We start from the raw sequence: 26145 nt of genomic DNA, 5'->3' as shown, positions 1-26145 counted from the left end.
TACTTCTCCTTATAAGAATAAGCTCCAGATTTTGTTACCCATCACTCTTGACTTGACTAAGAACCATCTCAGAAATCACTAAGTGGGGCACATGGCTGGCTCAGTTGATGAAGCATGTGACTCTTGATCTCAGTGGTGTGAGTTTGAGCCCCACGCTGGGGTAGAGACTACTTAAAAATAAAAAATTTTAAGGGCGCCTGGGTGGCTCAGTCAGTTAAGTGTCTGACTCTTGATTTCGGCTCAGATCATGCTCTCCCAATCATGAGGATCAAGCCCCACCTCAGTCTCCGTGCTGAACTGAGCATGAAGCCTGCTTAAGATTCTCTCTCCTCTGCCCCTCTCCCTTTCTCCCGTACATACACTCTCTCTCTCAAAAATAAACAAACATTTAAGGGGCACCTGGGTGGCTCAGTCAGTTGGGCATCCGACTTCGGCTCAAGTCATGATCTCGTGGTCCGTGGATTTGAGCCGCGTGTTGGGCTCTGTGCTGACAGCTGGGCCTGGAGCCTGCTTCAGATTCTGTGTCTCCCTCTCTCTCTGCCCCTCCCCCATTTGTGCTCTATCTCTCTCTCCCTCTCTCTTTCTCTCAAAAATAAACATTAAAAATAAATTAAAAATTAACATTTTCAAAAATTAAATTACAAGAAAAGAAATCTTAAAAGAAAATCATTGACTGAGGATCCAGAAGCTCACAAATGAAAAGCCTCCCTCCAGCTGGCTCATTTCTCATAGCACTGCTACTCGCTAAGTGAAGAAAGTCAGGTTACCTCAAGGCAGCTCCTGGATTCTGGGTTCAACCCCTAGTGTCCAGAGCCCAGTGCCTAATGCTCCCTATCCCTCCAAAGCTATCCCCAGTGAGGCCCCTGGTCTTCCGTGAGCCCCACCTTCCTTTTCTGTGTGTTCTCCCTTTTAAGAAGAATCAAGTAGAGGCATAAAATCAAATACAAATCTCTGAGTTCTGCTCTTCATCTCAAAAACTTGTAAATCTGTCCCTGATTAACTCAGGAACAAAGAGAATTCCAGAACTGACATGAGTAAGGCTCTGTCTTCAATTCTCCATTAAAATCAAAAAGAGTTCCCAGGCCAACAGTGATACTTACACAAGTGGACCGCATTAAGGAAATCCAACATACAAAAGTCCAATCTTTCAAAACAGATGTGTTAGGTCAGTGGTTCCCAATCCTGGCTAATCATCATACTCAACAGGAGAATAAAAAACAACCACCACCACCACGAACAACAACAACAACAACAGATTCCCAGTTCCTACCTCCAAGAGATTTGGATTCAGTGTGTCCAGAGTAAAGCCCAGAAATTACTTCTTTTTGAAAAGTTCCTAGGTGATTCCAATGATAAACTAGGTTTGGGAACCACTACATTAAGGGATATTCACTCACTTTATTAGAAGTTGTACCACGGGATTCCTTTAAATGGCTATACCCTCTGCCCCAAGCATTTAATATAGAAGTTTTAGAATTTGGTTAATCAAAGTTAATCTATATACCATTTACCAAGAACATGTCTTCTATGTTAAAGTCCTCTAGGAATGGCCACACTTAGGAAGATTATAGAAAGATTTTAAGTGTCCATTAAGGGGTCCACTCACCTCATATTTTCTGTAATTCACCAACAAAGCCAAGAGGACAACAGCATCATACCCATGCTCCCTGCGACTTGGGGGGTGGGAGAGTATCTGTAACATGAACCAGAAATGCATGAGTGCTAACTCCTAGTTCCTAGGAATGCTGACAGAGAAGATTTGAGAAGGCGGTTTACCCAAAAGAGAAAGAGAGGATGGGGGAAATGACCTACCTGTAAAATTGCTTCAAATATGCTGTTGATCATCACATACTCTAGGATAGTGTTCTGGCTGATGTTATCTGTCACCTAAATGCAATAAAAGGCTTTTTGGGGTGCCTGCGTGGCTCAGTCGGTTAAGCATCTGACTTTGGCTCAGGTCATGATCTTATGATTCAGGGGTTCAAGCTCCACATTGCTCGCTGCTGTCAGCACAGAGCCCGTTTCAGATCCTCTGTCCTCCCCTCCCTCTGCCCCTCCCACGTTGGTTCTCTCTCTCTCTCTCTCTCTCTCTCTCTCTCTCTCTCTCTCTCAGATAAATATTTTTTTAAAAGGCTATTACTGGGGCGCCTGGGTGGCGCAGTCGGTTAAGCGTCCGACTTCAGCCAGGTCACGATCTCGCGGTCCATGAGTTCGAGCCCCACGTCGGGCTCTGGGCTGATGGCTCAGAGCCTGGAGCCTGTTTCCGATTCTGTGTCTCCCTCTCTCTCTGCCCCTCCCCCGTTCATGCTCTGTCTCTCTCTGTCCCAAAAATAAATAAAAACGTTGAAAAAAAAAATTTTTAAAAATAAATAAATAAAAGGCTATTACTGAGGCACTCTACTATCTCAAGTATAACTCCTCCCCCACTATCTAAGAGAATCAGAAATGTTAAAACATTCTACTAGATACTTAGTAGACTTTTAATAAGCACCTCTGAAGCTGCCAGAGCCTTAATAGTCAGACACTAGAAGGGTAAGAAATGAGCAAATTAAAACTCCCCGAATCTCTGAATGTACTGTTTCTCTCACACCCTCACTTAAGCATTTACTTCAGTTTTGGGGGGGTTTCATTCCTCAAATGCACAGAAAGAAGTTTATGATCCAGAAGACTTTGAGTGATGGCAGGGAAAAGGAATTACTTGAAGTAAATGAACAACACCCCACCCTCCTCCCACTAGAAGGTACGGGCCAGCTTCCAGTTATGTCAAAATCAGAACAAATAACTATTCAGAATCACAAAAACTGTTTCCAAATGAGACCTGATGAGAAGAGCAAATCTGACAATTCAGAAGACAAGAATTCTGCAGGGGTAGTACCTCTAAAGTGAGAAATATCATGTATCCCATAGGCTAAAAATGCCAATGGTTGCAAAGAGCAGCTTCCAGGAAGTGAAAGCCCATTCATCTAACTTCCTTCTACACATTCACACGCAATGGAGTGATATGATGCCCCAGCAGAGAATTTTTTTTTCCTCTTTTCCTTTCTAACTTTGGGCTCAAGCATTCAAATAAGCTTGCTCCTACTGTAATACCCTTGATAGAGAAATATATAAATGGGTCACTTACGGTCACTAAGCAAAGGAGAAGTTTCAGACATAAACTCTTCAGACTTTCAGAACCTTCTGCACAAAGCAATGAATCCAAACTCTCCATCAAGTTCTGAGAAAGAGATCCATTAAGTATTAAAACATACCAAGTAATGTCTCTACTGTGTCTCTGTCCAACTATGGATTTATGTTATACAGGGTAATGTGTACAACATTCAATGAAGCAACCATATCACTCCTTCAGGCCTAGGCCTTGCAAGATCAGACAAAGAAAAGTAAGACTTCAAAGTGTAGCTATTTGGGGAAAAATGCTTTAGAACAACAGCACAGAATAATAAAGAATTCACTACTTCATCAAAGGAATGTTTGCAACCTATCATTCTCACGACCTTTAGAATAGAATGAAGTAAGGGTGCCTGAGTGGCTCAGTGGTTAAGCATCCAGCTTTGGCTCAGGTCATGATCTCATGGTAGATGGGTTTGAGCCCTGTGTCGGGCTCTGTGCTGACAGCTCAGAGCCTGGAGCCTGCTTCGGATTCTGTCTCCCTCTCTTTCTCTGCCCCTCTCCTGCCTGCACACTGTCTGTCTGTCTGTCTGTCTCTCTCTCTCTCTCTCTCTCTCTCTCTCTCAAAAATAATCTAAAAATTTTTAAAAATGTTTAATAGAAGTAAATTTTTTAAAGGCTAATAACAGTGGTTGAATAATAAATTAAAAACAATAAACTAATTCAATTAAATTAATTCAATTACATTAGGAAAAAATAAGTGGTTAAAAAAAGTGGTTAAAGACCAATAATGGTTAAAAAAGATTAATAATGGTCAAATAACTATAGATAAGTTTCACTATCTGATAAAATATATCATTTGATGGAGGCACGCTGAATAAACAACAAAGAGACAATATCACTACTAGCCATCACTGGCCGTATACACTATCCAACAAAACTAGCTGTGTCCACCTTGGTCGATTCTACTAGACAATGTGACTGGAGTATATCACTTGTACTAACAACCAGCTCTCAGACCCAATGTAATCAAAAGATGAAACCCTCACACGCTACAACAGAAGGAATAAGAAAAGAAATATTTTACATTAAATGAAGGAGGAGAATGAATGAAGAATAGGATTTAGCATGCTGAAAGCTCAAGTGAAGGTTCAAAATTAGTTACTTCAATTCAACAAATATATGGTGAAGGTCTACTATATGCTAAATATTGTGCTTTCAAAGAATTCAAGAAGAAAAATTAGATAATGGCCTCTGCTCTCAAGGCATTTTTAGTCTACTGGAAGAGAAAAATAAGCAGTTTTAATTGAATGGTTACTATGACAGAAATATACATGGAAAAGGGGAATTATCTCAGAAGTCACCTATTCCAAGACTCCTAAGGGGTGGGTTATATTTTGGAAAATCAGTAGGAGTTAATTAAAACTTGATGAGGAAAAGAATTCTAGACAGGCAATAGCATGATCAAAGACACATGAGGAATGAAACGGCCCTGGGTGTGGAGTTGGAACACAAGTAGTTTATTATTATGAAAGTACAGAGGGAAACACAGTGGTGAGAGAGACTAGAGAAATAAATAGGGAGCAGGTCATGAAAGCTATATAAAGCTAACTAGGGAGTTTGGTCTTTATCCTGTTATTGATGGGAAACTAATGAAGGGTTTTAAGCAGCAGAGATTTGAATGTAAGATACATCACTGTGGTATCAGTGTGGATGACAGATTTAAAGATGGTAAGCCTGAAGGGAGGGAGACAAATGAGGACTAATCTAGCAATTTTCTGAAGAAGCTGCCATGTCTTATTTGCCTGTGTATCCCCTGTGCCTGGCACATTGGAGCCTAACCAACATTTGTCAAAAGAATGAATGAAGGCATCAATGAAATGGTTCTGGTGAGAGATAATGGGGACACTAGCAGTAGGGGAAAAAAAGCAAAGACAGGTATGAAAAATATGAACTGAGGCAAAATTAGATGAACATGGTGATCATGTGGATATGAAAGATGAGAGGAAGAGTCAAGGATGACTCCAGCTTTTGGCTTGGGTGACTGAGATGACAGGAGAGCCCATTCTAACAGGGAATGAATGAGGAAGAACAGATGAAGGGAAAATAAGGAGTTCCATTTTGTAGATGTCAAGCAAGAGGTACTTTAGGGATGTATGAGTGGGTAAATTCAGCAACTGCTTACAGAGTATACAACTCTGAGCCTCATGAGGGGATGTTAAGACTAACAATAGAGACTTAGTAATCGGCAGCATATAGACAATAGTGAGAACTACAAGAATGAGAGCAAGATCTGAGATTTTACCATGATATATACATAGGAGCAGTAGAGGCTTGGAAAACTGACTCCAAGTACTAAGTCTTCATGTACTTACAACTATATATTCATAACTTGTAAAAAATAATCTGATCGCTATGAGGATTCTTTGTCACATAGATTATTTCAAATTCAGAGAATGACAGAAGACTAGTTCTTCAAAGTTCATATTATAAACAACATTCACTCAAGATAGTGTCAAACATTACAAATCAGATATCTGATAAGGGACTTCTATCCAAAATATATAAAGAACTCCTACAACTCAACAATATAAAACAAATAACTCAATCTAGAAATGGGCAAAGGATTTGAATAAATATTTCTACCCCCCCCCAAAATATATATATACATATATATATATATACACATATATATATGAGAGACAAAAACAATTGTTGACGAGGATGTGGAAAAACTGGAATGCTTATACACTGCTGATGGAAATGTAAAATGGTATACTAACTTTGGAAAACAGTTTGGAAGCTCCTTGAAATATTAAACATAGAGTTACCATATGACCCAACAATTCTCCTCCTATGTATATACCCAAGAGAATTGAAAACATACATCCACACAAAATCTTGTTCATGAATGTTCACAGCAGCATTATTGATAATAGCCAAAATACTGAAATATCCCACGTCTATCAACTGATGAATGAATAAATTTGATGTGGTACATTCATAAAATGAAGTATCAGCCATAAAAAGGAATGAAGCACTGACACATGCCACAACATGGTTGGACCCTGAAAACATTATGCTAAGTGCAAGAAGCTAGACACAGAAGACCACGTATGATTCCATTTAGATGAGATGTCCAGAATAGGTAAACCAATAAAGACATAAAGCAGATTAATGGTTGCCAGGGGCTAGAGAGAACGGGGAATGGAGAATGACTGCTAATGGGAACATGTATTCTTTTTGGAGTGATAAAAATGTTCCAAAATTAACAGTGAATATACTAAAAACCACTCAATGAAGGGTGCCTGGCTGGCTCAGTCAGTAAAGCATGTGACTCTTGATCTCAGGGTTGTGAGTTTGAGCCCCATGGTGTTGGATATAGAGATTACTTAAATATAAAATCTTAAAACAAAAAACCACTGAATTACATACTTTAAAAGGGTGAATTGTATATGTGAACTATCTATCAATAAAGCTATTACTTTAAAAGTGTCAAACAGTAGAAATAAAAATTCTGGTAAAGCCATTATGTAAATAAGAAAACTTAAGTTTAGAACTAAAGTTACCCCTGTATATTACATTACCCTTGTTATATATTATTTGAGTTCATAAGTGTTTTTAAGAACGTATGAGCACATGATACAAATCATAAAATAAACTGCTCAGTCTTTATCCTGCAGGGGAAGGATACTTCAAATCTGAATTTCAAATCTTCCTCTATTCAGATAAACAAATTTGTAAAACAAAAATATCCAAATTCAAGAACAAATTCAACCATTTCTATCCACCTGAGTGCAAATCTTCTAGTACATTAACTGTCTGCAGATGGTATCCGCAAACAGCTGTCAGAAGCAGCCATCCACAAGCACATCTACAACTTACACCTCACCTTCATGCACAACTCTGCCTTGTCAAAGCCCATCAGCATGTTGATGATGTCAAACCCAGAGGTAGATTTATTCTTTTGATGGACTCCTCGAATGAGTGCACACAAGGTCTGCAGAGATTAGAGAAAGAATTCTTTTGTAGAAAGGAAGTCTCAAAACGTGAAGGGCACTGGATCTGTCGCCTCACATTGCCACCTCAGAACCTCCTCCTTACACAGCTGACATTCAATTGCTCTATCAGTCTAAGCTTCAAAACAGTCAGAGTCTTACTACGTGCAAAATCCAGACATTAAAAGAGGAACAGCACTTGAAATTGTTGCCATCTTTTTTGTTGTTGTTCTTTAGTCATCCTCTTTTCAAAAATTGCATTGCAGACAAAGACTGGAAGGTGAATTCAAAAATAACAACAGTTCTTGAGTTGAGTCATGGGATTGGTGGAGCTTTTTTCCTTTACTTAAAATTCATTACCGTATTTACATTTTAGCTTATAATTCTTAGTATTTTTTAATAACTACAAAAGTTATTTTGGTCCGTATGATAATAACCAGTTGCTTCAAATCTTAAATTCATGGGGCGCCTGGGAGGCTCTGTCAGTTGAGCGACTGGCTCTTGATTTTGGCTCAGGTCATGATCTTGCAGTTCGTGAGATCGAGCCCCGCGTTGAGCTCTGCGCTGACAGCGTGAAGCCTGCTTGGGATTCTCTCCCTCTCTCTCTCTCTCTCTGCCACTCCCCTGCTCGTGCTCGCTCGCTTGCTCTCTCTTTCAAAATAAATAAATAAACATGAAAAAAAAATCTTAAATTCATTATAATCTCCATTCACTACTGACTAGCTGTGTAAACCTGGACAAGTTAGTTAACTTTTCAGTGCCTCAGTTTTCTCATCTATAAAATGGGAATGACAATAATAGCACCCATCTCATAGGGATGTTGTGAGAACTATGAGAATTAAAACACTTGGAATAGTCCCTGGAACTTTATTAATGCTCTAAGAATAGTGCCTGAAACTTTTTAAAGCTCAACAAGTATCAGCCATTTTAATAATATACTATATTTTTATGGGTTACCAAGTGACTTAATGTCAATTTACTTCCACTGAACTAAAAACAGTTTACCATTCATGCCTCCACAGTGAGCTACTGCAATTATAGGAAGTACAATTTCCAACTTTCATTTCAGCTTTCAGTGAACCCCTACAACTGCAATACCCAAAATGCAGAATCTACTGTTAACTTTGTTAACACAACTACAGGGTAAACATGGCCCTTCTTTCTGGGACATCAGCTCAACAGGTAATTTCTACAATCTACAGATGAGAAAACTGGGGCTCACAAAGTGATTTGCCCAACTAGAAAGTTAGAAACTTAAACCCAATCTATCAAAAGTTCCAGGGGTGCCTGGGTGTCTTAGTTGGTTGAGCGTCCAACTCTTGATTTCAGCTCAGGTCATGATCCCAGGGTCATGGGATTGAGCCCCACATCGGGCTCTGTGCTTAGTAGGGAGACTGCTTAAGATTCTCTTTCTCTCACTCTGCCTCTCTCCTCCACCCGCATGCTCTCTTTCTCTAAAATAAAAAAATAATATCAAAATTGCCAATAAAATCCTTTATGTTGTCATGGATTCTTCATATTCTAAGCTTGTCAATCACTGCCCTAGCTACTCAGCCTGATCTAAGATGCACCGGAGTTACTGGACTATAAACTTAGAAATTTTGCCCATGATTCATTCAATAAAAATTTACTTCTAAAGTCCTACTTGCCAGGCACTGTACTATACACTAGGAACAAAGTACTGAATGAAACTAACAAAGTCTTTGGTCTCAATAAACCTGTAATGTATCCCCATTATCCCAATGCTTGGCACATAGCAGTCATTCAAGAAATAATTACTCAGTGCGTCTTTCCCATGAATATGTGACTTAGCGTTAAGAACAATGATTCTTAATGTTTTCTGAGTTACAGACCCTTTTGAGAATCTGATGAAAGCTCTCTTTTCAGAAAAAAATAGCCACATACACCTAAAATATTACATATAACTTCAGTAGTTAAGGACCCTCTGACACCTCAAATTAAGAACTCCTGATCTAGTGAGAAAATACTGTTTTAAGAATAATCTCTTCTGGGGGTGCCTAGGTGGCTCAGTGGGTTGAGTGTCCGACTCTTGATTTTGGCTCAGGTTGTGATCCCAGGGTCATGAGGTCAAGCCCCTCATCAGGCTCTGTGCTGAGTGTGGAGCCTGCTTAAAATTCTCTCTCTCTCTCTCTCTCTCTCTCTCTCTCTCTCCCTCTCTCTCCCTGCCCCTCCCCCCCGTTCATGCTCTCTCGCTCTCTCGAAAATTAAAAAAAAAATTTTTTTTAAATCTCTTCTGATTTTTGCTAGACTAACTATCCCTACCTCATAGTTTCCTTTCCTCAAATAATCAAGAATTCTGTCCATCTGTCTTGGCTTTAGATCAAATCATACAATGAACAAGATGACTAGTATAAGTGTCAATTTGTTTAGCCAGGAAGCTGGCTCAACAAACATGGCATAGATGTTTATTATTTAAAGGGGAAAAAAAAAACTTCATACCTAAGGGCAATTTTAGGTTCCTCAGGTCCCAACAGATGTATTATATAACTCCTTTCCCCTATTAAACAGGACTTCCCCAGTCACCCAGCTATATACCTGTAGTGCATTGACAACTCGAATTGGATGTTCCTCTCCCAGAGCTTGGATACAGTGTTGAAATAAGCAATTAATATTGTCCTTGATCTTCATTAACTCCTCACCATCAAGAGATTCCAGCTTGCCTTCTAGGTACTCTAAATTCACCTACCAAGGGAACAACAGGGATATTATTTTTAGTAACGTTTTCAGTGTACTGTATTTAATGTGAGTGCATTTTAGTGTCGCATGTAGAACACAGGAAAAGGCAATTTCGTTAGTAGGAAAATCCAGAGATACCATCAAGTTTACCTTCATAAGGAAGAGCTCCTCCCAAAATCGTGGACTGCACTTACTGGGGTCCTCTGTCTGAAATCAGAAAATAAGCAGTTCAATGTCCCCAGCTAACACCAAAGCATTAAGAACACATCTGAAAGGGTCACTTACACATAATCAACCTTATCTTTCAAAATTAACTTTGAAAATGCTTGGTCATTCTAAACTGCTATAATAGGGAACAACAGTTTTGGAGGTTTTTTTCCCCCAAATGGAAGACACTGTGCATAGATATATATTTGTGTGCCAGAAGTTAAATAATGGCTCAAAGAGTCTCCCCCCAAATCTTTCTCTTCTAGCAAGAAGTAAACCTAACCAACTGATTAATATAGTCACATTATGATGTCCCTATCGCATCTGTATGTTCTGCAAAGCCCTTTCACATAAATGAAACACAATGGCCCAGAGAGCCAGGTATAGTAGATACTATCTGTATCCTCCTTTTAGAAAAGAGGATCCACAAAGTTAAGTTACTTACACCCATACAGGATCCAGAACCTGAATCACATCAGCAATACCACATGGTTTTACAACATCTTGTGCTGACTGCTTCTACTTCCCCTCCTGTATGCATTTAGTCCACTGTACAGAGCTTGTAATATGGTCTTCCTTAATTCAAATTGGTCCAAAAGGTTAACAAAAGTATAGTGCTAAAATCCAAAATTTCTTAGCAATAATTTTCAAACAGAAGTTCTAAAGAGTCAGAGGCTTCTGGTTCAGGAGCAAAATAAGAAAAAGAGAACCTCAACTTTAAAGGAAAACTAATGACATAAAACCAGTAGATCAATCGCCCACTATCACCCATAAGTTGACCTTTTAAAATTACTACCAACTAATATATTCATTAGTTACGAACTCTTGATCTATTAAGAAAATACCATACTAGGAATCTCTTCTGGACTTTTAACTAAGAATGACACAGAGAAGCAACATTTCTGGCATTCTCATAAGGTTCTCATTTAGTGATTTCTTTCCATCCCCTTCTCCTAGGAGGGGTCACACACTGCCTCTCACACTTCAGTGATGTCATTTTGCTATCTATATATGAAACTCAGACAACTCATGGTGTTGGCACTTCCCATCCTCAAAGCTCACGCAATCAACAATTCTATGTATGCCAACCTTACTTCATATAGAGAGAGCTCTAACAGGACCCAAGTACCCACTCATTTGCTCCATACTGTGCTGATCTGCGCAATTCTGTATTAATTTTGTGCATATCAAACTGTCTCTAAGGTTTCCCAAGAGTTAGATGTTTTACTTGATCACATTATTTATTCTGGGCCATGTGACAAAGTTGAACAAGTAAGGGCCCTAGAGTCAAACACTAGGGTTCAAACCATGGCTCAATCACCTTCCAGCTGTGACCCCTAGTTTCCTCATCTGTGAAATGCTCTTTTACATAGCATATGTGAAAACATAGCACTCTTGCAGCATTCTTGTCAGAATTAGAGATAATGAACTTAGTAATGCACTTAGAATAATGCCAGGCACATAGTAAAAATTCAATACTTAGTAACTCTTTTTAGAAGTATTATTCTGTTTTACATATGCTAGCTATGATCAGAATTTCAGAAGGTAAGTACCCCTGCAGAGTATCTAATTTACTCTCACCTTCCCTGACAGGGTAAATTTTAAAACAAAGGCTTGGATCATGGTCAATCAGCAGTTATGAAGACCCAAAGAAATCTTCCACCTAATCACTAATAATTCATCAGTTATCTTATAGAGTTGGACAATGAGAGAGACTAAGCAATTGTTCTGTCCACTAGGTACTTGAGATGAAATGTAACAGTTCATCTTTTTTTTTTAAGTTTATTCATTTTGAGAGAGAGATTGAGAGAGAAAGAACAGTTCATCTTTTAGAATCATAGAATTCTAGGACCAAAAGGAACTTCAAGGAATATTTAGGATAGAAGAGTCCGTAAGTTGGGTCATGCGGGTGACAAGTTTCTTAAAGATATTCAGAAAAAATGGGTGCCTAGGTGGTTCAGTCGGTTAAGCGTCTGACTCTTGATTTCAGCTCAGGTCACGATCTCATGGTTTGTGGGTTCAGGCCCCGCATCAGGCTCTACACTGACAGCATGGAGCCTTCTTTGGATTCTCCCTCTCCCTCTCTCTGGTCCTCCCCCACTCACACACTCTCACTCTCAAAATAAATAAACATTAAAAAAAAAAAAGATATTCAGAAAAAAAAGTTCCCGAGGTTTCCTCCCTCCTTTCAATTGTTTTACCTGGCTCATGGCAACAATCTGTAAGAACAACATAACAACAATACATATAAATTAATACATGATCATAATCTCCACCAGGAGAGAGCTCACTCTCATCCTCACCCTCATTCTCCCTCTAAAGAACTAGAAGGTAGCAGGCAGAGGTGAGCTTATTTCTCATTTTGGTACAAGAAAGTAAGGAGTCAATCTGTGCAGAATTGTCAGAGCTCCAGGCCTTACCATGAAGATCTCATCATACATCAGCACCACTTTTTCCTTCAGTGGTTTTTTGGAAGCTGAAGATTTCCGGAGCAAACCCCCTCTTTTCTCCACCTGTGCCATGGTTAGAGAATCTGTGAAAAGAAAGCCACAGTCAGTGCTCAAATGCTCTCCAAGATGCTGGATGGTCTGTTGAAAAGCTCTCAATGGGAACTTTTCTAAGAAAAAGAAAAAAATGATAAACCATGTAATAGATCTTGTGCATCTGTCCAACACCCCATCCCCTGACCAGGTAATTTCAAGGCTTAAATCATTGCTTGGCCTACAGCAAAACACATTTTACATCTTTAAAACCTGCCAGTGGACAAGGCTTACACCAGATCCAAAACCAGGAAAGAAAGTGTAACTAGCTCCAACTAGAATAGATCTGGCCATATATCTGAGGTTGATGGAAGGAAGGCTACAAAGCACACATTGCCCACAGACTGATGGTGAAGTTAAATTACAAGTATTGATTGAGCTCAGGACCATTAAGGCAGGAAGTGTGCTGCAGACTGATGTGCTCCATTGATTTCCCCAAAGTAAGTAAGTCCTCAGCACTGCAAAGTACTTGGCCTTCACTGCCTCATAAATCACACTGCACTTGACTGTCTTCAGAAATTCCTCTGGAAAGAGACCCAAGGCAGAAAATAGCAGTTATAAGGACAAAAATTAAATCTGATTTCAAAATAACCAAATATAACAATCTACTTCTGTCAAATCTAATTATATATATAACACTATTACAGATCAAACTTCAAAGTATTTTTCAATTCTTTTATAGAAGCAATTCCATGAATCACGCCCAATTTCCCCATCTTGTTTAAAGGAATTTCAAGTTTTTACAAGGGAGAACTTGAAATCCCACAGGTCTCCACTGTGGATTTACACATTTCCCCTCACTTCCCAGATTCTTTCTACTGTTGACAAAATTCCTGTCTCTCTCTTAAATTCTAGGCTCTAGTTGTGAAACTTAATCTCATCCAATGGCAAGTGTGGGCAGTAGCAAGGAGGCTGATTTTACTTCCAGACAAACCCAAAGCAGCAGAACAAAATTAATTTTGTTCAGTGACTTTTGGAAAATATGTGCTATGTTTCAAATCAAAATCAAAATTTTATTTAAGGAAGAGATGCATCCAACACCTAAAAGACTGTATCTCAGACATGGCCTTTCTCTAATATATATAGCCAAAAAGGAGATTTACCTTTGAGCACAAAAAACACAAAGCACAGAAAATTTCTCCAACTAGATATCCAGCATCTTTGGCACATCTTATCCTTTTTTTTTTTTTATAAGCACTATGGTCCAGAGAAAACTGAAGGAAAAAAAAAACTAACAACAACAACAACCAAAAAAGAGAGAGAGAGAAGATTCTTTGGGGCAATTTATACTATATTGATCATGGCTTTACCTTAAAGCATGAAATACAGCCTCTGTTCAAAACATTCTTGTGTCTTTTTATTTTTTTTTTTCAACGTTTATTTATTTTTGGGACAGAGAGAGACAGAGCATGAACGGGGGAGGGGCAGAGAGAGAGGGAGACACAGAATCGGAAACAGGCTCCAGGCTCTGAGCCATCAGCCCAGAGCCTGACGCGGGGCTCGAACTCCCGGACCGCGAGATCGTGACCTGGCTGAAGTCGGACGCTTAACCGACTGCGCCACCCAGGCGCCCCTCTTGTGTCTTTTAAATAGGTTGTCAAGAGGAAGATGTCCTTATCGGGGGAAAATAAATTGGAAATCAGCAAGATCCTATTAAAATCAAAAGCAATGCAATTCTAAACTTAGTAGATATAGACCTTTCATGTGTTCAGCTTCAACCAGTTGATTAGCGGGAATAGCAGGAACCACTGGTTTCTGGGTGTGAGAAGCACCTGTTTACAAACATGCCCCTCTGAGGATTTATAATTGGGTTACAGCTAATCAATGTCCACCCCAAATCTAATAAACTCACTTTCTCTATTTCAGAATCAATACTTTCTAATAAGCAAAAGGGAATAGGAGAGGAGGGAAAAACAATTCCATCCAAAGTACCAGATTTCCTAAGAAGTTAAATTCTTTTCATCACTCTTCCTCATTTGGAGCAGGGGGGGAATTCAGCCAAGAGCCTTGTCTCATTACTCTCTGTCACCATCACAGACAATTGGAATTTACCACCCAAGGTGCCTGAAGTGTGACTGGAAACTGACAAGAGTCTCCTTCTCCTGCCAGCACTTCTAACCCATGGAACATAGAAAAAAATTGCTTCTAGGGTTGAGGACTGAGAGAAGTGTAGAACTCTGTATTACAAAGTTTTTTGGCGGGGGGGGGGGGGGGATTTCAGAAATTAAGCCTCTGCTCTTAAATTTGAAAGTAAAATATCTGACTGGTAGAACACATCCGTAATGTGAGTGTAATTTATTTATGTCTTCTCAGGGTTTTTCTCCCTTTTGTAGAAAACCCCTCCTGTTTGTAGAAAACCAGTAGCAGCTAAGGAGCAGCAAGGCATTATGGACCAACCAACCAGCAAAACTGAGACTGGAACGCTAGGTTCCAACCACCTAGATGAAATGGAGCAAGTCACTGTGTTTCCCAGTTTCCTTACAAGTAAAACAAGGCCCTGGACTAGACATATCATTGAATAATTCTCTCAGCATCACTGAAATACCACAAACACATAAGAAACACCTAGGGGCACATGGGTGGCTCAGTCGGTTAAGCATCCAACTTCAGCTCAGGTCAAGATCTCACCATTCATGGGTTCAAGCTCCACGTCAAGCTCTGTGCTAACAGCGTGGAGCCTGTCTTGGATTCTCCCTCCCTCTCCCTCTCTGCCCCTCCCTGACTCGCGTTTTTTCTCTCTCTCAAAATAAATAAACTTAAAAAAAAAAACAACAAAAAAATCTAAATGTGGTTAAGACACTAATTTAGGCACTATGGGGTTACAAAAATGAAACTACAGAGCTGATCCTCTAGGATCTTTCAATCGATTGGCAGAGACAGACACATCAGACACATGATAACCCCACAGCACTAGGCGAATCATGCGAAACAGAGTAAAAGTACAAAGAAAATGCTATGGCATCATGAGGAAGGAATAAAAGCATTCTGCGACTACACTATGACCTCTGTTGATCCGGGCTTTTAAATCCTTCTGGCAAAGCAGTAAATACAGCAAAGCCACTGTAATCCCACAGAAATGCCATCTTAGGCTTTAACACAGTTTCTCAGAAATAAGATATAATAGGCAAAATATAAAAAAGAATAAGGCAACATATCAATCCTAATTTCACTTACCATCAAACTTAGGAATGGTTTCAAATCCCCCAACCCAACAGTAAATGGTATATCAATGAAGTCTTTTATTACTAAACCTCAGGGACTGCCAATCCCATGACCCACAGAACAACTTCTCTCTGAAAGACTCAAGTCATACAACTTTTTAAGAATTCTATCTTAAGGCAATCCAGCCACGACTGTCTTAAATGCACATCATTTCATATCCCTTCAGGGTAAAACAACCAAATATCAAGATTTTAAAACCTAAAGCCAAACTCTGCCAATGCCTAATACACAAGAAATGCTAGTTACACTAAGCAAGTTAGTTATTCATTGACTTTACTGTCTTCTTGAGCACAATACATGCCAACTCTAGTAGCAGAAAATTAATTTAAAAGAAATTCACTCTAATTTCCAGAGAGTTTCCAGAGTTAATCTATCAAAAGTCTTGGTATTGTATCTACATGAGATGACAGAGGCTAATGAAACCGAGGTAATCAATTCACAATACATGTAAATAAAACCACAGGGGTGCCTGGGTGGCTCAGTCGGTTGAGGGTTGAGTGTCTGACTTCAGCTCAAGTCATGATCTCACAGTTCATGAGTTCGAGCCCCGTGTTGGGCTCTATACTGACAGCTCAGAGCCTGGAGCCTGCTTTGGATTCTGTGTCTCCCTCTCTCTCCCTGCTCCTCCCCTGCTCACATTCCGTCTCTCTTTCAAAAATAAATAAAGATTAAAAAAAAAAACTTTTTTTTAAACCATCATGCTGTTACGCCTTTTATACTGATGTATGTCAGTTATTTTTCAATAAAACTGGAAAAAATCTAAAAGCAAAACAGCTTGGGGCGCCTGGGTGGCTCAGTCGGTTGGGGCATGGGCATCCGACTTCGGCTTGGTCATAATCTTGCAGTTGGTGAGTTCGAGCCCCACGTCAGGCTCTGTGCTGACAGCTCGGAGCCTGGAGCCTGCTTCAGATTCCGTGTCTCCCTCTTTCTCTGCCTGAGAGAAAGGCACTCTACCCCACTCCCATTCTGTCACACTCTCTCTCTCTCTCAAAAATAAACATTAAAAAAAAGTTTAAAAAAATACTAAATAACAGCAAAACGTCTTGAGTTTTAGCCCCAATTCTTATACACTCATTCTATAAACTTTAATTTCCTTTCCTTCCCTGGGCTTCAATTTGCCAATCTGTAAAAAGCAGCACTGGCAAGTGTGTTCAGAAAAGGGAACCTCTGTACAGTGTTGGGAATGTAAATCAGTGCAGCCACTACAGAAAACAGTATAGAGGTTCCTCAAAATATTAAAAATAAAACTATGATATGATCCAGCAATCGCACTTCTGTGTATATATCCAAAGGAAATGAAATCACTGTGTCATTAAAGAGATACCGGCATCCCCATGTTCACTGCAGCATTATTCACAATAGTCAAGCTATGGAAACAACCTAAGAGTCTTATCAATAAATGAATGGATAAAGAAAATGCGGTATACACATAAAATGGAATATCATTCAGCTACAAAAAAGGAAGGAAATCCTGCCATTCGCAACAACATGAATATGCCTATGTGAGATGATAGATGAATGGTGCTTTTTTTTTTAATTTTAATGTTTATTTACTTTTGAGAGAGAGAGAGAGAGAGAGAGAGAGCAGCAGCAGCAGCAGCAGAGGGGCAGAGAGAGATGGAGACACAGGAACTGAAGCAGGCTCCAGGCTCTGTGCTCGCAGCACAGAGCCCAACGCAGAGCTAGAACTCACGAGCCATGAAATCATAACCTGAGCTGAAGTCAGATGCTCAACTGACTGGGCTATCCAGGTGCCTCATGCATGAATGTTTTAATTAACCTTATCATGGCAATCATTTCACAATGTATATGTGTATCCAATCATCACATTGTGCACTTTAAAATTATATATCGATGTTATATATTAATTATAATCTCAATAATATATCAATTATAGCTCAATTCAATAAACCCGGGGGCCGGGGGGAGGCCATGGAACAGTTCTCTATAGGCTTCCAAATTTAATGGACTGGGGTTCTAGGTTCATACTGGTAATGGACTGTTAGCAAGTATCACCCTCTCTTCACTGGTGAGTGAAGCTCCAAAACACCACCTATAGGTAGATGCTGAGGTAAACATCCTACAACATTTCAACCAGTACATAAGAAAAGAAAAAGGAGAGAGAAAAGGAAAAAGGAAAGGAGAAAAAAAATGAATAAAAACCAATGTGCCCATCTTCTAGAAAGAAAAAACATATGCACAGATCAGGCATTCATTCATTCTACAAATATCTGTTGAGCACCTTTTTGGTACCAAGCACTAGGGATACAGAAGTTAACATGACAGACAAGATTTCTGCTTTCAGAGTTTTCATTCTAGAGTGGGGAAAAGATAACAAACAAGTGATAAGTACCTTGAAGACAAACTATATAGGGGGACTACATTAGACTGAGAGATTAAAGGCCTCTATGACAAGTAATATGTGGGCTGGAACCAAAATAACAGGAAGGAAACAGCCACATGAAAGTCTTGGCAAAAGTGCTAGAGGGAAAGGCATAGAGGGAATGGCAAATGCAAAGTCTCCAAGATTTGAACATACTTGGCGTGTTCGAGGAACAGAAGAGCCAAAATGCCTAGATTATAATAAACATTTCTTTTTTGAAATGTTGAAAGGTTTCTGAAGTGGGTATTTTGTGTTTTTGTGAGTTTTTTCCATACATAAAAAAGAATTCAAATGTCCATCAGCAGAATGGGAAGATTATAATTTATTTGTAGAACAGGGTACTACCCAGAAATTTAAAAGAACAAATTACTGAAAAAATATTGATCGCTTTCACAGATGTTGAATAAAAACCTCTGAAAGAAAAGAGTACAAACAAATGATTCTATTTATATGAAGTTCAAAGACAGCAAAATTAATCCATGGTGACAGAGGTCAGAACAGTGGTTACCTCTGGTGGGGAGATGAGTGGGAGGAAGTGGCACAAGGAAGCCTACTCAGGTGCTGAAAATGTGCTCTATCTTTTTTTTTTTTTCAACGTTTTTATTTATTTTTGGGACAGAGAGAGACAGAGCATGAACAGGGGAGGGGCAGAGAGAGAGGGAGACACAGAATCGGAAACAGGCTCCAGGCTCTGAGCCATCAGCCCAGAGCCCGACGCGGGGTTCCTACTCACGGACCGCGAGATCGTGACCTGGCTGAAGTCGGACGCTCAACCGACTGCGCCACCCAGGTGCCCCAGAAAATGTGCTCTATCTTGATCAGAGTGGAGGTCACACAAAGAAAAGAAAGAAAATCATCAAGTTGTACACTTTCCATTACGTAAGCTATTCCTTGAGCTAAAAAAAAAAAACATCTGGGGGCCCCTGGCTGGCTCAGTCAGTTAAATGCCCCCAACTCTTGACTTTAGTTCAGGTCATGATCTCACAATTGTGGGATGGAGCCCCACATTAGGCTCTGCACTGACAGCACAGAGCCTGCTTGGAATTCTCTCTCTCTCTCTCTCTCTCTCTCTCTCTCTCTGCTCCTCCCCCACGCACTTGCACTCTCTCTCTCTCTCTCTCTCTCAAAATAAATTTTTAAAAAACTTTAAAAATTTTTTAAAAATAAACATATAATAATTTTTTTAAAAGTCTGTGCGATCATACGTATATGAAAATTAACAGCACCCATGCAAAACACTAGAACTAGCAGGGACCTCAACTTGCACACTCAGGACACTAATCAAAAATAACAACCAAAACATTAACATTTGCTTAACATTTACTATGCACCAGGCACTGTTATAAGCACTTTGTATACATTAATTGATTTTATCCTCACAGACCTATGATCCTGGAACTTTACCATAAGAAAACTAAAGCATAAAATGGTTACAAAAACAAACAAACAAACAAACAAAATAACAAAAAAAAAAAAACTTGCCAGTGTGAGAGTAGGGACTCAAACTCAGCCACATGTTAGAATCCCTGCTCTTAAACACTATGCTACTCTGTCTCTCAAAAGGCAGAAGAGTGGGCAGAAGTGGTGTAACCTATATATAAACAAAGCTGAGGATCTGCAGAGAAACTGAGATGAGGTTCCAGGCCAGTTCTCAATGAACAAACTTTAGGATGTCCAGATATCTTGAGTTTCAACACTCTAGTTTGCCAATGGGTAGAAGTGCCACCGTAAGTAGTAAAAGATACATATGCATGTGTCTGACACATGCATATATATATATATATATATATATATATATATATAAATATTGTATATAAATATTGATAATGGTAAAGTGAAAAAGACATACAAATGAATGGAATGGTAGAAAAACTTGGAAGAAAACACTGGAAAGGAATCTGTCTAGTAAAGTTGATAGATGTATCCAATATGGTAATAGAAAAAAAAAAAAAAACAGCTAAAACTCAGTAATATCCACAAAAAGATTTAATTGATAATAACTTTTTTAATGTTTATTTTTGAGAGAGAGAGAGAGAGAGAGAGCACAAGTGGGAAAGGGGCAGAGAGAGAAAGAGGGAGGCACAGAATTGGTAGCAGGCTCCAGGCTCTGAGCTGTCAGCACAGAGCTCAATTCGGGGCTCAAACTCACAAGCTGCAAGATCATGACCTGAGCTGAAGTTGGGACACGTAACTGAATGAGCCACCCAGGCGCCCTGATAAAATTTTAATTGAGCTTAGTCAGTGCTCTAAGGATAATTCTCCACCAAAATTTGATAATGAACGGAAAGATACAGTAAGGTAAAACAGAAAGATGAAATGCAGAGCAAGTCAAGTATAAATCTCTACAGCTCTCAGCTTAGGAACGATTAGATTATACTTTGCTACCACTGAGCTGTGATCACTTGTTTCAGAACCTCCTGAGGTGCCTCCTGAAAATGTAGATCCCTAAGCTCCCTTTTCCCACTACTGAAACAGACTTTTCAAGATAAGGACTAGGGGTCTAGATTTTTTTTTTTTTTTTTTTAGTACAGTTGACACTAGGGGTCTACATTTTTAATAATCACCCCAGGTCAGTGGTTGTCAACTGTGGCAATTTTGCCTTCCAGGGGAAATTAATGACTGGAAACATTTTTGTCTGTCACAACTGGGAAAGGAGATACTACTATCATCTACTAGGTAGGGGAAAGCTAACATTCTACAACGCACTGGACAGTCCTCACAACAAAGAATTATCTGGCTCAATATGTGAAAGTTAACAAGGTTGAAAAACTTTATCCCAAGTAATTCTGATACTCACTAAAGTTTGAGAAGTACTCATCAAAGCGCTGAAACTCCTCAAATGCTTTGAAAGGAACATCTAAACATAGGACCATTCTGAGAGGATGAATAAAACTTGTCACCTCTAGAAAAGGCACTGGAGCAGCCCTCACCTACTCCCAGCTCATTCTCCCCACACTAACTCACCAATGGCATCCCCTCCCTTAGGACCTCAGCCCCAGTTTGTCCATCTGTGATAGATCACTACAAGACACACTGACTACAGTAATCTAAAATGCTTCAAGTGAAGGAGATAAAAATCCTGTCTCCCCAGAAGCTGTGGCTAGCTGAGTCAAATATTATCATTGTCTGATCACTGGCCATTCACTCAATACACAAGAAGCAGTATGTTTATAAAACCAGAAATATAGTCTCCTGCCCTGGCTCTCCTAAAAGTCCACAATTTCTCCAGAAGCATGGGTATACATGTGTGTGTACGCGTATGTATATGTGTGTGTGTCTAATCCTTAGGCAGAAGTTATCTGCTCCCTAAATTCTTCCGAAAGGCATACCACACTCCTTAAAGGTAAATACTAGCACTATAAACATTTAAGAAAATGTAGAGGATTTCTACTTCAAACTCCAACCCTTACCTTCTCAAACCAGTTCCTAACATGCCTCTTTCTTTCTGAAGGACCGAGGATTTAGTTCACTTGCTGGATTCACATCCTACTGTTCCACGTGGTTCCTCGCCACAGCTTCTCTCATAGCATGGGACACTGGTTCCCCCAATTCCACCCCACAGACTGTCTCTGAAGCATATAATGCCTTTCCATTTTAATGGATTTTTAGTGCTAGTCACTCCAAGTCTCTCTTATCTCCAAAACAGAAACAGAGTGAGGTCTGCACTCATGAAGCCACCTCTTTGAATTTCTTCATGGAGAGCTAAAGGATAGGCCACCATCCCCTCAGGCTATCACTTTTCTTTTATGAAGTCCTGGGGAGGGAACTCATCACTCATTCCTCCAAATCTTTCAGAGCACAGCCTTCCAATCAAGGTGATATATGATAAATAACACTACTGAATACTGACTATATAGTTGGCACTGTTCTCAGTGCTTTAAATATACTTTATTTAATCCCTTAAAGTAGATAGGTACTATTGTAGTAGGTACTTAATTACCATAATTTGACAATGAAGATTTCACTTGCCAAAGCAAAACAGCTATAGAAAGTGGTAAAGACACTAAATCCTTCTCTGGTAGTCCTTTGTCCTAGCAGAATATCCCAGTAGTGCAAAAAATCAGGTGTTGACTAACGGAATACTCAAAATCCAGATTCAGTTAAAGTTCTGCGGAAACTCCAAACTGATATCCATAATATCAACGTTCCCACCTTATCCAAGAAAAGTTAGTCAAGTCAGGACATTGTCTGACAAGCATCATCCCTATTTTCTACTAGGAAAGAACCAGCCTGATTCAGTAGGTACATGAGCCACTATGGGGCAGCATTCACATCTTGCATGTGCTCTACAGGGCTCACCTCAGAATGGGTGTTTAGCTTACACTTGAAAGTAGAAATAGGGGCGCCCGGGTGGCTCAGTCAGTTAAGCGACCAACTTCGGCTCAGGTCATGATCTCACCGTTGGTGAGTTCAAGCCCCGCACTGGGCTCGATGCTGACAGTTCGGAGCCTGAAGCCTACTTCAGATTGTGTCTCCCTCTCTCCTGCCCCTCCCCTGCTCATGCGTGCTCTCTCGAGCGCGCGCTCTCTCTCTCTCTCAAAAATACATACATACATACATACATACATACATACATACATGAAGGGGTGGGGGCGCCTGGGTGGCTCAGTCAGTTGAGCATCTGACTTCGGCTCAGGTCATGATCTTGCAGTTTGGGAGTTCGAGCCCCACATCGGGCTCTGTCCTGACAGCTCAGAGCCTGGAGCCTGCTTCAGATTCTGTGTTTCCCTCTTTCTCTGCCCCTCACCCACTTGCGCCCTGTCTCTCCCTCAAAAATAAGTGAACATTTAAAAAAATGTTTAAAAGAAAAGAAAAGGAAAAAGGAAAGTGGAAGTAATTCAGGGACTTTCCTAAGACTAAGCAGCAAATGGCAAAAACAGGAATTTCCCAATCCTTACTCTAGGTATCAGCCACTGTCTGCATCCACTAGAGGTGAAGTAGCTTCACAGAAGAGAATTCAGTCTGGTCCCAAATGAATTTACTGAGTCTGCCTACTTGCACAAACTAATAATACAGATGAAGAGGTTTAAATAAATATGACTACCTCAGGTTCCCTTTCAAATTATTTTATACAAGAAGGAACACGCTTGCACCTTCATAAGGAGGACCCAACTCCAAACTGACAGGCTTTCGGGAAACTTTGACTGAAAATCACATTTTTCTGACATCTCCCAGAATGAGAATTCATTGTAAGAACCTCTTCTCAATGAGCTGGAGCCTCCTGTAAATTAATACTGTCCATCTCCTGTTCAAGCCCTGAACCTCCTCAAGCAGCACGTCACTCATATCTTCTTCCTTTCCTGTTCAACCATACAAGCCTCATGAATACCACCTAAGTATAAAACGAACATTCTAAGACAGACTCTCATAATCTTCTTAAAACCCAACAGGTAACTGCAACCTTACTCAGTAAACGGATTTCTTGCTGGCTTAATAACTAACATTTATCAAGACCTAATAATGGCACAGGTAAAGTATGAGACAAAAAGGGGACCCAAAATTACTAAGTTATGGTACCTGCCTTGAGAAGCTCACTGCTGAATGGAAGAAGTGCAGATTCCAATTCTTCCTTATCAACAAACAAAATAGACATCATTTTCCCCAGGATTTTTTCATATATGGCCTCACCTACAGAGAGCTATGGCCAAGATATTAAGCTCGCCGGGCCTCCTTACTTCCAGCTGTCTCCTAACACTTCCGTGTGCACACCCCACAAACAACTTGATCTCAACAAACCAGATATCCCCCCTATACCTGTTTCCATAGTCACCCCAACCCTTAAAAATTTGCTCTACTTTTTCTAATCCACATCCTGGTCAGTGAAATGCCCATTCACCCAATCTCTCAAATTACAAACCTTAGCCTACTCTCTCCCTAGTCACTAAGTTATGTTGCATATCTCAGAAATATTTGTAAAATCCATACCTCTCCTCTTCGTTCCCAATGCCACACTTTATTCAGACTCTAGGTAACTAGTTCACTGACACATTTCTCATTACTTTAATTCATACATCTGTCACTCCCTAACATAAATAACTCCAATGGCTCCCTACTCTCCTTTCAGTCTTACCTCATGGCAAGTTCCCCACCAAACATCCTGCTTAGGACAAATTTCTAATACTTAAACATCATGTTATTTCTTGTCGTCACACTTTCACCATGCCTTTGTGCATGCTGTGCTCTTGAACTGGAACACCTTATTTGTACAAGCTCCTACTCATCCTTCAAAACCCAACTAAAGTAACTCCTCCTTGCAAAAATATCCTTGACTCTCCCACACAATGGCAATATTCCCCTCACACTGTATAAATTTCTTTATATGGATATGTAACAGTGCACTATAATTTTCATATGAATGTTTCTCTGATGTCCTTGAGAAAAGATACTCCTATTTCTAACCACAGGGCCAGTTACATAGTATCTACTCAATAAATGTGTGTTGAATAAACAGTTCACCTTCATAAATCCTGGACCAATTTGTGATTGGCTGTTTTCCCCAAGTTTTATGCTTTCTGAACTTGACTCTATGTGAGATTCCAACTGTCACAACTGCTTTGAGTTTTCAAGGGTTTTTAAAAATTCTATTACACAAACGTTGAATGAATGAGTGAATTATAATGCCTAAACATCCAATGAAATAGTCTTGGGGCACCTGGGTGGCTCAGATAGTTAAGGGTCAGACTCTTGATTTCAGCTCAGGTCTCAATCTCAGGGTCCTGAGTTCAAGCCCCAGCTTTGGCTCTGAGCTGGGCCTGGAGCCTACTTTAAAAAAAAAAAAAAAAAAGTCATAAATGCTTCCCAATTGACTAAGAAGAGTGGGAATCCCCCCTTTACAATCCTAACAAGAAGGATCCACCTTTCCCTGGACTGATAGACTTGATATCCCAAAAACTTTCCCCTAGGAAAATACTGTGCACACAAATCCAGCTGAAGACACACCCAAAATAATTCCATTAACTTGTGCTTAAGACAGGAACACAAACCATACTTGTCCTGGTTTACAAAGTCACTGGGAACTCAGAATAGCAAAGAAACCGTCCTCACTAAGCTCAAAACTTTTTCTGGAGAGAAAGAAATGGGGAAGGTCTGATGATCCAGAAACATTTTTCAGTCTGGCCCAAGTTCGCACTTCCCCAGTCTCCAAAGGCAGCATTCCCTGGCTTCTGATAGCTCTCCTTCCTCAGAGAACCTGCTTCTTTTCCTCTATTTATTTCTTCCCCACGCCTGCCTGGGAACAGGTTCATCTCCCAGGCTTGCACCAAGTAACCCTGAGAAAACACGGTCGCTTCATTGATTCTGGATGTAAGGCGGACTGCAGCCCGTCAGAGACTGAAAAAAGGGGCAGGATGAGGGGCCTTCCAGGACAACCGGGCCTGCCTCTAACCCTTCTCAGAGGTCCTGTCCAAGGGCCCTCATCCCAGGGCCAGGCTGGGCTGGGCAGAAGGCCTCCCTCGAGTGGGGACAAGCTGAGTGGGAGAGGCTCTGGAGGCAGCTTGAGGCGGCAGGATCAGCCCCACGCTCGGGTCAAAGGTCAGCATCTCGGCAGCTAGGAGGACCCAGCAGGGAGTGGGAGGGCCGTGACCGGCACCGGAAGGTCCGAGGGACCAGCCGCTGGAGGAGCGAGCCGCTTCCAGCCCCCTCCGCCGCCCGGGCCCAGCCTCCCAGCCGCACGGAAACTCGGCCCGCCTCAGCAGCTGCCCTCCCCCTCCCACCCGCCCCCCGCCACCACCTTCGTCCCCAAGACGAGCGCAGGCCCCGCCCCCAGAGCCGCCTCGGGGCCAAGGCCTAGTCCTACAGGAGCTGCAGGGGTTGGTCAGGTTCGGGGACCGGCCCGGGCCGGCGCCGCTTACCGAGCCCCGGGCTCCTCCTCCACCACCCGCGCCGCTCCCGGACCCGCTCGCTCCCGACGCCACCGACGCCGCTGTTACTCTCGGCTCACGGACGCGCTCCCGACCTCCCCCGACCCTTCCCCCGGCCCACGGTGCCCCGC

The 26145-nt window shown here is 40.7% G+C and overlaps 1 protein-coding gene across 1 annotated transcript in view; it reads right to left on the bottom strand.

The window, feature by feature from the left end:
- ARMH3 (armadillo like helical domain containing 3) overlaps positions 1–26145 on the bottom strand; it is a 176504-nt gene extending 150359 nt beyond the window's left edge. The window contains exons 1-8 of the mRNA XM_030334492.1: positions 26006–26145; positions 12431–12543; positions 9954–10010; positions 9663–9809; positions 7001–7108; positions 3125–3217; positions 1813–1887; positions 1607–1693 (exon numbers count right to left, since the gene is read on the bottom strand). Of these exons, the coding sequence (XP_030190352.1) occupies positions 1607–1693; positions 1813–1887; positions 3125–3217; positions 7001–7108; positions 9663–9809; positions 9954–10010; positions 12431–12532 (669 nt within the window). The 5' untranslated portion in view covers positions 12533–12543; positions 26006–26145. The remainder of the gene's footprint in view (positions 1–1606; positions 1694–1812; positions 1888–3124; positions 3218–7000; positions 7109–9662; positions 9810–9953; positions 10011–12430; positions 12544–26005) is intronic.

The sequence above is a fragment of the Lynx canadensis genome, chromosome D2, assembly GCF_007474595.2.
Source record: "Lynx canadensis isolate LIC74 chromosome D2, mLynCan4.pri.v2, whole genome shotgun sequence".
Taxonomy (NCBI): Eukaryota; Metazoa; Chordata; class Mammalia; order Carnivora; family Felidae; genus Lynx; species Lynx canadensis.
Note: the sequence above shows the minus strand (reverse complement) of the source record. Positions and strands in the feature narration are given on the sequence as shown.